Here is a 14294-nt window from a genome sequence, read left to right on the forward strand (position 1 = left end):
AGGTGTGTCCCTCATGTTATGTACACTTGGGAAAGTGACAAATGAGCCGGGGGATACAACGACGTGATTGGTCCACCACAACCACACTACATATTTACATGAACCAAATCACATGTTTTCCTCTAAACAACCACTTGGACATCACAGTCAATAAATATATGATTAAATATACTACAATTTTTTTTTCCACAATATATGCCAACAAATACGGAAATTACATGATTTTCACACAAAAAATACCACTGATGTAATATATAGCAATGAGAAAATCCCCTGGAGCTGTGAGGGGACTCGAACACGGCACCAGGGAACTCCCAGCCGCTTACTCTACCACTGTACCATCCAAACTTTATACAGTTATACAACTGGGATTCCACGGAACCACAAGGAGTCTAGATGCCTCTACTGAAGCCAGTCCAAGTTTTATATATACCTGCCATAAATTTGAGATATATACAAGAGTTGTTACATTCTTGTAGAGCCACTAGTACGCGTAGCGTTTCGGGCAGGTCCCTGGAATACGATCCCCGCCGCGAAGAATCGTTGTTACAACCAAGTACACATTTTACTGTTGAGTTAAACAGAGGCTACAGTTAAGGATTTGCGCCCAGTAAATCCTCCCCGGCCAGGATACGAACCCATGACAAAGCGCTCGCGGAACGCCAGGCGAGTGTCTTACCACTACACCACGGAGACTGTTAAAAAAATCAAATAAAAGTATTTCAAGAAGTTGGAGCATAAAGTGTTGAGGTACTGTGCCTGCACCACAGTGTTGGGGTTTATAAGTAACACTTTACACCAAGTTCAACAGCGGCCTCCAGACTCCCCGTGGTGGCACCAGCGTCCCGGTGGTATAGTTTTTGACCAAGTTGTGGTGGTAACGTGGTAGAGTAAGCGGTTGGCACTTCCCTGGTCCCGGGTTTGAGTCCCTTCAGTACTCCAGGTGACTGTCTCAATATATTATTTGGTAAACAGTTTCACTTTATACATTCTAATACCCGTTACATTTGCATAAATCTATAATATATAATTTAATTAAATTAATATACATACATAAATAATAATGAAATTTTTTTGAATATAGGCTCACCAAGCGCACATTTTAAGACATTTTTCCCATTTTCTGTATGTCCATCTTGTAAAGACTTTGTTCATACCTGCAATAGCAGTAATATATATTTTTTATCTATAGTGGTAAACCACCGTCCCCACAGAGGGTATATGGAGGTATGCTCCGCGTCTTGGTGTGTACAAGAAGTTTAGTCCGGTATTGTGTCCAGGGCTAAAGTATGCTTGCTGGCTGGTCAGTAAGCCGTTGTGTTGTCTTAATGACCTTCCAGTGCTTGATAGACCTTAAGCTCAACACGAAACCATTTAGCCATTCATATTCAATATGGCATCAGAGGACAATGATAATATGGCTTGTTAACCATGTCTTGTTCACGTGGGTTTCACCATTTGAGAGCTAACATTGTATAGCCTTACGAGGTTGTTACTCAGACTTTCTCCTCTAACACTTTCGCTAATACCACATTACTACTTCTCAATGACATTTGGACCCGCCACATATAACGCCCGGCGCCTGCCGTGCCCCCGTCCACGGGCCCCACTATATGACACGAAGGATTCTGTCAATCCATATATAACAGCTCCTGCTGAATCCTTAATCACTGTTGTGTTTCTTTTAAAGGATTTAAAAGTTATTTTATTTATTAAAGAACCTTTTACTTGGCCACTTTACAGTGTTTTTATATATATGGTCATACCCAGGGGCACCCGGGTAGGACCTGACGTCACTGTTCATCTAGCGGTAACATACATACTCGAGAGTAAGCAAACTGTTGTGGGTGGCATCCTGGGTCAGGTCATTAGTTGGCCTAGAGGGACTTCGACAAGGCTAAGTACAGGCTTCCTGTCCCTGACAACGGAAATCAATCACCTTATGGTGGGGTTTGATGACAGGTTAGCCAGGGAGGGAGGCAGGACTGGAGGGTGTTGAACATGTTGGGTGTGTGAGTCACGGAGCATCCTGGTGATGGGGTCTGCCCTGGTGTACCTCATGATGCTGTTGAACATCTTGGTCATGAACCATCCCACTTTGCTCTTGGTGAACCTGTTCAAGAGCTACATTTAAACAGCAGTAGTTACCCAGCACAGACGAGCTTATATGGCGTTGGAGAGTTATAACTCATGCAGATGTATTTATTAATTTAATAATGAAGAAATGTATCTTGAGGAATTTATCCAGAATAATACGTATAAGGGGAAATTATCCAGAATTATCCCTACACTCAGTACTGTAAATACAAATAGTCATAAGCTTAATTTTCCTTCACTGTTTCTCCCTCCCTCAGTCTCCCTCCCACTGCCTTCAGGGTCCTCACCTCTCCCACTGCCTCCAGGGTCCTCACCTCTCCCACTGCCTCCAGGGTCCTCACCTCTCCCACTGCCTCCAGGGTCCTCACCTCTCCCACTGCCTCCAGGGTCCTCACCTCTCCCACTGCCTCCAGGGTCCTCACCTCTCCCACTGCCTTCAGGGTCCTCACCTCTCCCACTGCCTCCAGGGTCCTCACCTCTCCCACTACCTCCAGGGCCCCCACCTCTCACACTACCACCAGGGTCCTCACCTCTCACACTGCCTCCAGGGTCCTCACCTCTCCCACTGCCTCCAGGGTCCTCACCTCTCCCACTGCCTCCAGGGTCCTCACCTCTCCCACTACCTCCAGGGTCCTCACCTCTCCCACTGCCTCCAGGGTCCTCACCTCTCCCACTACCTCCAGGGCCCTCACCTCTCCCACTACCTCCAGGGTCCTCACCTCTCCCACTACCTCCAGGGTCCTCACCTCTCCCACTACCTCCAGGGTCCTCACCTCTCCCACTACCTCCAGGGTCCTCACCTCTCCCACCTACCTCCAGGGTCCTCACCTCTCCCACCACCTCCAGGGTCCTCACCTCTCCCACTACCTCCAGGGTCCTCACCTCTCCCACTACCTCCAGGGTCCTCACCTCTCCCACCACCTCCAGGGTCCTCACCTCTCCCACTACCTCCAGGGTCCTCACCTCTCCCACCACCTCCAGGGTCCTCACCTCTCCCACCACCTCCAGGGTCCTCACCTCTCCCACTACCTCCAGGGTCCTCACCTCTCCCACTACCTCCAGGGTCCTCACCTCTCCCACTGCCTCCAGGGTCCTCACCTCTCCCACTACCTCCAGGGTCCTCACCTCTCCCACTACCTCCAGGGTCCTCACCTCTCCCACTGCCTCCAGGGTCCTCACCTCTCCCACTGCCTCCAGGGTCCTCACCTCTCCCACTGCCTCCAGGGTCCTCACCTCTCCCACTGCCTCCAGGGTCCTCACCTCTCCCACTGCCTCCAGGGTCCTCACCTCTCCCACTGCCTCCAGGGTCCTCACCTCTCCCACTGCCTCCAGGGTCCTCACCTCTCCCACTGCCTCCAGGGTCCTCACCTCTCCCACTGCCTCCAGGGCCCTCACCTCTCCCACTGCCTCCAGGGCCCTCACCTCTCCCACTACCTCCAGGGCCCTCACCTCTCCCACTACCTCCAGGGTCCTCACCTCTCCCACTACCTCCAGGGCCCTCACCTCTCCCACTACCTCCAGGGCCCTCACCTCTCCCACTACCTCCAGGGCCCTCACCTCTCCCACTACCTCCAGGGCCCTCACCTCTCCCACTACCTCCAGGGCCCTCACCTCTCCCACTACCTCCAGGGCCCTCACCTCTCCCACTACCTCCAGGGTCCTCACCTCTCCCACTACCTCCAGGGTCCTCACCTCTCCCACTACCTCCAGGGTCCTCACCTCTCCCACTGCCTCCAGGGTCCTCACCTCTCCCACTACCTCCAGGGTCCTCACCTCTCCCACCACCTCCAGGGGGGGGTCCTCACCTCTCCCACTACCTCCAGGGCCCTCACCTCTCCCACTACCTCCAGGGTCCTCACCTCTCCCACCACCTCCAGGGGGGGGTCCTCACCTCTCCCACTACCTCCAGGGCCCTCACCTCTCCCACTACCTCCAGGGCCCTCACCTCTCCCACTGCCTCCAGGGTCCTCACCTCTCCCACCACCTCCAGGGTCCTCACTTCTCCCACTACCTCCAGGGGTCCTCACCTCTCCCACTACCTCCAGGGTCCTCACCTCTCCCACTACCTCCAGGGTCCTCACCTCTCCCACCACCTCCAGGGGGGGGTCCTCACCTCTCCCACTACCTCCAGGGTCCTCACCTCTCCCACCACCTCCAGGGGGGGGGTCCTCACCTCTCCCACTACCTCCAGGGTCCTCACCTCTCCCACTGCCTCCAGGGTCCTCACCTCTCCCACTGCCTCCAGGGTCCTCACCTCTCCCACCACCTCCAGGGTCCTCACTTCTCCCACCACCTCCAGGGTCCTCACCTCTCCCACCACCTCCAGGGTCCTCACTTCTCCCACTACCTCCAGGGGTCCTCACCTCTCCCACCACCTCCAGGGTCCTCACCTCTCCCACCACCTCCAGGGCCCTCACCTCTCCCACCACCTCCAGGGGTCCTCACCTCTCCCACCACCTCCAGGGGTCCTCACTTCTCCCACTACCTCCAGGGGTCCTCACCTCTCCCACCACCTCCAGGGTCCTCACTTCTCCCACTACCTCCAGGGGTCCTCACTTCTCCCACCACCTCCAGGGGTCCTCACCTCTCCCACCACCTCCAGGGTCCTCACTTCTCCCACTACCTCCAGGGGTCCTCACCTCTCCCACCACCTCCAGGGGTCCTCACTTCTCCCACCACCTCCAGGGTCCTCACCTCTCCCACCACCTCCAGGGTCCTCATCTCTCCCACCACCTCCAGGGTCCTCACCTCTCCCACCTACCTCCAGGGGTCCTCACCTCTCCCACCACCTCCAGGGCCCTCACCTCTCCCACCACCTCCAGGGTCCTCACCTCTCCCACCACCTCCAGGGTCCTCACTTCTCCCACTACCTCCAGGGCCCTCACCTCTCCCACTACCTCCAGGGTCCTCACTTCTCCCACTACATCCAGGGCCCTCACCTCTCCCACTACCTCCAGGGTCCTCACCTCTCCCACCACCTCCAGGGCCCTCACCTCTCCCACTACCTCCAGGGCCCTCACCTCTCCCACTACCTCCAGGGCCCTCACCTCTCCCACCACCTCCAGGGTCCTCACCTCTCCCACCACCTCCAGGGTCCTCACCTCTCCCACCACCTCCAGGGTCCTCACCTCTCCCACCACCTCCAGGGCCCTCACCTCTCCCACCACCTCCAGGGTCCTCACCTCTCCCACCACCTCCAGGGGTCCTCACCTCTCCCACCTACCTCCAGGGTCCTCACCTCTCCCACCACCTCCAGGGGTCCTCACCTCTCCCACCACCTCCAGGGGTCCTCACCTCTCCCACCACCTCCAGGGTCCCTCACCTCTCCCACCACCTCCAGGGGTCCTCACCTCTCCCACCACCTCCAGGGTCCTCACCTCTCCCACTACCTCCAGGGTCCCTCACCTCTCCCACCACCTCCAGGGTCCTCACCTCTCCCACCACCTCCAGGGGTCCTCACCTCTCCCACCACCTCCAGGGTCCTCACCTCTCCCACCACCTCCAGGGATCCTCACCTCTCCCACCACCTCCAGGGGTCCTCACCTCTCCCACCACCTCCAGGGGTCCTCACCTCTCCAATGAGTCGGGTTTCTCCGTCCTCCTCACTCCGTGTTGCTCCTTTACATTACTCGCAGAGATCTCCGGAATGCTGGTTTCATTCTTCTTGTTTATTGTCTTCTTTCTTCTCTTCCACTTCCTGAAAAAGGTCAAAGCTTTTTCAATGTATTTTTATGACAACTATATATTAAAAACGTGATGCTTGTGGTTAACTCATTTTTTTCTGCCATATAAATTGTATAATTGTACTATCTGCAGAACCTATGGAAGATGATTAAAATGTATGTAGAGCCAGGGCCCTCGCCCTGGGGGGGAATATAAGTGACATTTCCAAACCTACTTTGCAAGGTTGAGACGGTAAACACGCTCGTCGCACGCTGCTGCAGTCTCTCCTGCCAGACACGCCACCTTGATCAACTGCACAGAAAATGGGATATTTCAAATAATATGTACGAATTATTTAAATAATTCCACACCGTGCATGTATCGCTGTTCCTTTCACAGAACACGGAAACAATAGAGTTTAATGTAATTATCAAAGTAAGGCACCAAGCTGAAGTAACTATATATCACCATCCCAGTTTAACCTAATTAACCTAGCAAAATTTTGAACAAGTTTATTAAACTGAATAATATCAGACCCAACTTACAAGGAGGCACATCAATAAGAGTTTGGGTACCTGGTGTGAGGGAGTGTTGTTATAGAACTCGTAGAGGTGAAGAGGAAGAGGTGGCTGATGGTGCTGCTTCAGGAGGTAGTCAACGTACCGCACTGCCCGATCCACCTGTAGGTACAGTTTTTTTTTTTTTTATTATTATTATTATTTTCTACCACAGACGTGGCCACACATTTACAATGCTAACCAGCATATATACATTTTCTTCTGTCCTCCATGGACAGGGTTAGAGAAGTGTTAAACATATAGTTCAAGGGTTTATTGAACACTCAACCACAGAAGGTGATTCGGTGCTTTTAAAGTGCTAAGCTAACCTACAGACGTAAATACATAGATACACAGATTTACGAATGCCCTACATAAAGTGTTAGATGTGTCTTTTACATAGTGTCATTAATGTACATTCACAAAGGTGAAATGGAATTCTGATCAGCTTCCATATATACTTTATACCCATACATATACATACACACACACACACATGCATTCACATACATTTGTCTCATTTACTCTGACAGGGTGAGGTAGCTGATAAAGAAACTAGTGTGCAATTAAGCACTTAATCACTGAAGGTGATGAAGGTGCTTTTACAAGCTCAGGTTATATAGTTACATCATATATATACATTGTATGATTGATATATTACATGGTCAATCTTGGATACAAGTCCAATATATCATCAAGTGTTCCAGTACTCATATAGTAATTACAGAGTTCAGCATACCTCAGCCCAGGAGGGCGAAAGTCAGTCAATATGGGACATTCTATAATATAATGTTCAAGAGAGTGCATGTTTTCTCTTTCACAAAGTTGACACATTGTGTACTCGACATTTGGGTTTTGAGAAAGCTGCCAGATACGTCTATATCCCAGGCGTATTCTGGCCACTATAACATCACATTGCCGGGTTCTTGTTCTATTAGTCCCATATGTGAATGTCTCCTCACGATATCTATCATAATATTTAATGCTACAACTTTCAGGTCTTTGTGAATTTGTTAGGTCGGGGAGATTTTCATTAGATATTTGTGAGATTTTCATTAGATATTTGTTTAAGTATTCTCTTTGTCACTGCTAATGAAACACCATATCAATTTCTACCACTGGTTTTCTGCAGGCAGGAGTACCAGTACTGTGACTCCTCACGTCTGGTACACAGGCGTCCACCACCCGTCAACCACCCGTCCACCACCCGTCCTAGGTAACCCCTTCTCACCTCACCTTAACCCATTCCAGCCCTCAAGTAGGATACACCCACTTCAATTATCATATCCTAGAAAGCCCTTTCAATTTCACTTTATATAAATTTATCACAAATAAACAGGAATTAAATAAAAATACACCAGGGAGTAGGGTGACAGTACTATACCTTATCTCGCACTGTTTCAGAGAATATCTCAAGAGTTTCTGGGATGAACACTTCCGCCCTCTTGAAGCTCCAGTTCTCAAGGCTCTGGGGATTGAACGCAAATATCAGTAAACTATTTCATTTAATATTTATTAAACTCCTTGTGAGCGTTACAGTGCATCTGCCTCACTCTGTACTCTTTCAGATTTATGAAATATGTTTTCTTTGTTCCTGAATATAATTTTACCATGTTATCTGTCATCATATTATGAGTTATATTTCCTCGACTTTAAAACCTGGCAGATACCACCTGTGTTGTTCAGGTCATTAATGCTCTACGTGTTCGTGGTGCTTTATAAAGCACATTGAGTGCCTACCAATACTCTACTCTATCATGTTTCAAATATATTTTCTATAAATATCAATAATTATCATCTTTCATTAACTTTGTTATGATATTATTTGTAAAAATTCTTATTTAAAAATTACTCAGTAAAAAACATATATTTAGGTAATTTTATACTATCATATTAAAAAAAATTAACAGTTGAGAGGCGGGACGAAAGAGCAGAGCTCAACCCCCGCAAGCACAACTAGGTGAATAATTATGCGCGCGCGCACACACACACACACATCTATATGGACTCGTGGCTGAGTTGATAGCTCTCGGGGGTCGTAGTCCTAAAGATCCGGGTTCGATTTCTAACCGAGGCAGAAACAAATGGGGTCGAGTTTCTTTCACCCTGATGGACCTGTTCACCTTGCAGCAAATAGGTACCTGGGAGTTAGACAGCTGCTTCGTGTGAGTGTGTGAGTGTGTGAGTGTGTGAGTGTGTGAGTGAGTGTGTGAGTGAGTGAGTGAGTGAGTGAGTTAGTGAGTGAGTGAGTGAGAGTGAGAGTGAGTGAGTGTGTGTGAGTGTGAGTGTGTGTGAGTGTGTGTGTGTGTGTACTCACCTAATTGTACTCACCTAATTGTGCTTGCGGGGGTTGAGCTCTGGCTCTTTGGTCCCGCCTCTCAACCGTCAATCAACTGGTGTACAGATTCCTGAGCCTATTGGGCTCTATCATATCTACATTTGAAACTGTGAATGGAGTCAGCCTCCACCACATCACTTCCTAATGCATTCCATTTGCTAACTACTCTGACACTGAAAAAGTTCTTTCTAACGTCTCTGTGGCTCATTTGGGTACTCAGCTTCCACCTGTGTCCCCTTGTTCGCGTCCCACCAGTGTTGAAAAGTTCGTCCTTGTTTACCCGGTCGATTCCCCTGAGGATTTTGTAGGTTGTGATCATGTCCCCCCTTACTCTTCTGTCTTCCAGTGTCGTGAGGTGCATTTCCCGCAGCCTTTCCTCATAACTCATGCCTCTTAGTTCTGGGACTAGTCTAGTAGCATACCTTTGGACTTTTTCCAGCTTCGTCTTGTGCTTGACAAGGTACGGGCTCCATGCTGGGGCCGCATACTCCAGGATTGGTCTTACATATGTGGTGTACAAGATTCTGAATGATTCCTTACACAGGTTCCTGAACGCCGTTCTGATGTTAGCCAGCCTCGCATATGCCGCAGACGTTATTCTCTTTATGTGGGCTTTAGGAGACAGGTTTGGTGTGATATCAACTCCTAGATCTTTCTCTCTGTCTGTTTCATTAAGTACTTCATCTCCTATTCTGTATCCTGTGCCTGGCCTCCTGTTTCCACTGCCTAGTTTCATTACTTTGCATTTACTCGGGTTGAACTTCAACAGCCATTTGTTGGACCATTCACTCAGTCTATCCAGGTCATCTTGTAGCCTCCTACTATCATCCTCTGTTTCAATCCTCCTCATAATTTTTGCATCGTCGGCAAACATTGAGAGGAACGAATCTATACCCTCTGGGAGATCATTTACATATACCAGAAACAGTATAGGTCCAAGGACTGACCCCTGCGGGACTCCACTTGTGACGTCTCGCCAATCTGAGACCTCACCCCTCACACAGACTCGTTGTCTCCTGTTGCTTAGGTATTCCTCTATCCACCGGAGTACCTTCCCTCTCACTCCAGCCTGCATCTCCAACTTTCGCACTAGCCTCTTGTGTGGCACTGTATCAAAGGCTTTCTGACAATCCAAAAATATGCAGTCTGCCCACCCTTCTCTTTCTTGCCTTATTTTTGTGTGTGCGTGTGTGTGTGTGCGTGTGTGTGTGTGTGTGTGTGTGTGTGTGTGTGTGTGTGTGTGTGTGTGTGTGTGTGTGTGTGTGTGTGTGTGTGTGTGTATTTTCACCTAGTTGTATTCACCTAGTTGTGCTTGCGGGGATTGAGCTCTGCTCTTTCGGCCCGCCTCTTAACTGTCAATCAATCAACTGTTAATAACTACTAGCTAATTATTTTCCACACACACACACACACACACACACACACACACACACACACACACACACACACACACACACACACACACACACTCACACACACACTCACACACACACTCACACACACACACACACACTCACACACACTCACACACACTCACACACAGAGTGCCCAAATGAGCCACAGAGATATTAGAAAGAACTTTTTTAGTGTCAGAGTGGTTGACAAATGGAATGCATTAAGTGGTGATGTGGTGGAGGCTGACTCCATACACAGTTTCAAGTGTAGATATGATAGAGCCCAAAAGGCTCAGGAATCTGTACACCTGTTGATTGACGGTTGAGAGGCGGGACCAAAGAGCCAGAGCTCAACCCCCGCAAGCACAATTAGGTGAGTACAACTAGGTGAGTACACACCTCACCCCTTCTATGCACCTCCAGCCCACATTTAACCCCCTCACCTGTGACCCCCTAACACCTTCCCCCAGCTCCCTCTTCTACCACAAAACCCCCACCTACCCCCGATTCCCCCCCCCTAACTAATACACCCTCTCTTCCACTCCCAGCACCCATGCTCTACGTGTTAGTGGTGCTTTATAAAGTACATTAGAGTACTCTCCTCAGCCCTCTGCCCTCAATATCCCTCTCACCCCCAACCTCTCAACCTCTATCTGACACTCAGTCTCACTTTACTTCTCAACCCTCCTATGCCATTCAGACCCTCCCTAATTTTCAGACCCATTATGCCCTTCCTACCCCCCTAGATGCCCAGACCCCATTCGCCTACCAGGCACTCCCAGGCACCCCCCTAGCACCCCCCAGACACCCCCACAGCCCCCAGTCCCCCACAGACCCCTGGTGAAAGGGGGAACTCTGGCACCAGAGTTTCCAAGCATAGTCTCAAGGTTTGGTACACCAATGCTGATGGGGTATCCAATAAAGCAGAAGAGATAAAAGAAAGAGTTAGTGAGGCAGACCCAGGCATAGTGGCCATAGTGTAAACTAAAATAAATGGCATGATCTCGGATGCAATCTTTCCAGAGGGGTACCAGGTGATAAGAAAAGAAAGGACACAGAGACAGGGAGGGGGAGTGGCACTCCTAATAAAGCGGAAATGGAAGTTTGATGAGCTAGAAAACCCGGGTACCAATGAAAGCACGAGCTCCATACATGGAACTCTGACAGTGGATGGGAAGAAGATTGTAATCTTGATACTCTACAATCCCCCACCAAACAGTAGAAGGCCCAGGCAGGAGTACGAGGACAGCAACAAGACATGTATAGATGAACTGCAGAGGGCAGCAACAATAGCACATAGAATGAGAGCAAAGCTGCTGGTCATGGGGGACCAAAATCACGGAGAGATAGATTGGGAAACAAGGAATCCCCATGGCGGGGAGGAGACGTGGGGAGTAAAGCTGGTAGACGTTATTGACAGGAATTTCCTAACACAGCATGTGAAGGAAGACACTAGGGAAAGAGGATGGGGTACGCCCAGCCTATTAGACCTCATTTTTACCCAGAATGTAGAAGACATCGAGCATTTGGAACATGAAATACCACTAGGAGCCAGTGACCATTGTGTCCTAGTCTTTGACTACATGATGGAGCTTAAAATTGTGACCAAAGGACAGGAGGTCCGGGAAAGGAGACTTGGTTACAGAAAAGGGGACTACAGAAGGATAAGGGACTACCTGGGAGAAGTGCAGTGCGAGGAAGAAATGAGAGGAAAAGCAGTGCAAGGTATGATGAACCAAGTCATACGGAAATGCAAGGAGGCTGAAGAGATATTTATTCCAACAGTAAAGGAAAAAGCAGGAGGGAATATAATAACCCATTTAACCTATTTAATTACTGGCGAGTAAACAAAGGTGAACAGTTAAGGATCGGTGCTTGTTTGCCCAATGTCCCTGTCCAGGGCTCGAACCAGGGCCATTTCGCATGCGAGGCGACGGAAGGTAAGGATGCAATTTGCTACATAAGAAACACAGTTTAGGTTTTCATCAGAATGGTACAGTCAGATACAGTCATTATGCAGCCTCTCCTCCTACAAAGAACGTCGCATTTCGCTCGAATGCTTTACATAAGGCCAAAAATTGTCGTACTAGAAAATGGAAACGGCTCGCGAAAATGACATACTGTCCCGTTTTCTGTTTTGGGTCCTCTGGTAGGTTAGGACACATTAAATTGACCGTTTTCTTTACTTTGGGAAACCTTAGGAGGACGGGCTGCATTATGAATAACCTAACCTCCCTAACTTAACCTAACTTAATCTCCCTAACCTAACCTAACCTCCCTGATGGGAAACATTAGGAGGACGGACTGCATTATGAATAACCTAACCTCCCTAACTTAACCTAACTTAATCTCCCTAACCTAACCTAACCTCCCTGATGGGAAACATTAGGAGGACGGACTGCATTATGACTACATAACGTGAGATGTATTCGTGTATTAACCAAGAGCTGTGATACTACCTGCAGACACTGTAGCCTCAGAAGGTCACAGGGGAAGCCAAAAAAATCGAGAACGTTCAAAAGGTGTTGGGCGGGGTCTTCCTTGAGGTGTTCGTAGTGGAGAACCTGCAGGACCCTGGCCTGTGTGATCCAGGTGATGGCCACCTCCAGCCATGACCTGGCCTGAAGCTGGACAAAGGCTCCCCAGTCTGCAACAGTCATGCTAAGTTTCAATAACATGAATGTAAAAATTTGCATAAAAACCTTTATTTTTATAAAGATTTTTATGTTTGCATTTTCTGTTCTGGTAATTTCCAGTGTCTTAGGTGGGCTGTATAAATATACTTTATCCTTCTGTTTAATGTACAGTAGTCTACTGAAATCTTAAACCTATTTTCTTAATCCTCAAGTATTAATATAAAAATTTCATACTATTTATTTAATTTAATTTATTTAATTTATTTAATTTTTTAATTTAATTTAATTTATTTATTTATCGATATAATGCAGAATTAAGTGTGACTCAAGCGAGCTCATTCACTCAAGAATTTTATCGTGTTTTGCGTGCAACCCGTTCTCGCACTTGCTTATGAATAAGTGCATATGCGACATACTAATTTATTGTGAATATTTGAGTTTACCTTGAAAAGCTAAATAGAAAACCACAACCTAACCTTCTTAATATGTTAATTAAGATATTACAATTAGTACTGAACCTATACCTATATTGATATTACAGTTTTATAAAAATAATAAAACAAAACTAAAATATTTAAATAAATTGTAAAGTAACTCAGGATATTGTCAAATTTGGTATAAAATCTCTATTGTTTAATAAAACTGAGAGAAAAGTTAGTGCCTTGAAAAAAATTATAGCTTAGAATGTCACATATATACATATTTATAAGCGAAATAGTGACTATAAGCAATAAGTCATATATTTGCTGTCTTGTGCATGAGCAGATCCTTTGCGTCATACCTCACCAGAACAGTAACTCATCATGTCTTGCGTCATACCTCACCAGAACAGTAACTCATCATGTCTTGCGTCATACCTCACCAGAACAGTAACTCATCATGTCTTGCGTCATACCTCACCAGAACAGTAACTCATCATGTCTTGCGTCATCAGCAACACTTGAACAACGACCTCACCTTTCCTCCGGTAGTTGGAGATCGGGGCGTAGCCAGTGTGACCACCGAAAAGAAAGTTGTGGTAAGAGATGATAGCGCGGTAGGGGTTCCTGAGCAGGAGGACGCCAGTACCGTTGAAGGCCTGGATGTGGGCGGGACTACCATCATGCGTCTTCTGTGTGAAGGTCGTCCCAGCGTTCCAGGGCTCCAGCTCCCCAAAGAAGCCTACAACGAGCCACTTACAGGAGTAGATGTCTTGTAGGGATTAGATATACTAGTGAAATTAATTAGCTTAGGGGCATTTTAGTTTAAAAACACGTGTATTACTTTTAACAGATTTTAAAGGATCGTATCAGTTGCTGTAAGGTGTCACTGCACACAAATTACGTTGCTTACAGTCAACATTGCCTTATTTAATAAGTGCATATGTGACATACTAATTGATTGTGAATATTTAAGTTTACCTTTAAAAGCTTCATAGAAAACACCGACCTCACCTAACCTTCTTAGTATGTTAAGATAAGCATCTTATTGCTTCTTAATTACAATTATTACTTAACCTATAACTATACCATTGATAGGTTAAGTAATAATTGTAAATAAGAAGCAATAAGATGCTTATCTTATTGCTATCATACAAAATATCGAGTATGTCACATATGCAGCAAGTGCG

At 47.6% G+C, this 14294-nt stretch overlaps 1 protein-coding gene across 3 annotated transcripts in view; it reads right to left on the reverse strand.

Annotated features, from left to right (window-relative positions):
- Window positions 1–641: 641 nt before the first annotated feature.
- Window positions 642–14294, reverse strand: part of LOC123762803 (sialate:O-sulfotransferase 1-like) — a 70992-nt gene continuing 57339 nt past the window's right edge. For all 3 annotated transcript variants that reach the window (XM_069332225.1, XM_069332226.1, XM_069332224.1), the window contains 7 exons: window positions 13643–13846; window positions 12509–12696; window positions 7702–7785; window positions 6336–6440; window positions 5996–6072; window positions 5669–5794; window positions 642–2113 (listed from right to left, as the gene is read on the reverse strand). In XM_069332225.1, coding sequence (XP_069188326.1) covers window positions 1936–2113; window positions 5669–5794; window positions 5996–6072; window positions 6336–6440; window positions 7702–7785; window positions 12509–12696; window positions 13643–13846 — 962 coding nt within the window. In that variant the 3' untranslated portion in view covers window positions 642–1935. The remainder of the gene's footprint in view (window positions 2114–5668; window positions 5795–5995; window positions 6073–6335; window positions 6441–7701; window positions 7786–12508; window positions 12697–13642; window positions 13847–14294) is intronic.

The sequence above is a fragment of the Procambarus clarkii genome, chromosome 27 (genome assembly GCF_040958095.1).
Source record: "Procambarus clarkii isolate CNS0578487 chromosome 27, FALCON_Pclarkii_2.0, whole genome shotgun sequence".
Lineage (NCBI taxonomy): Eukaryota > Metazoa > Arthropoda > Malacostraca > Decapoda > Cambaridae > Procambarus > Procambarus clarkii.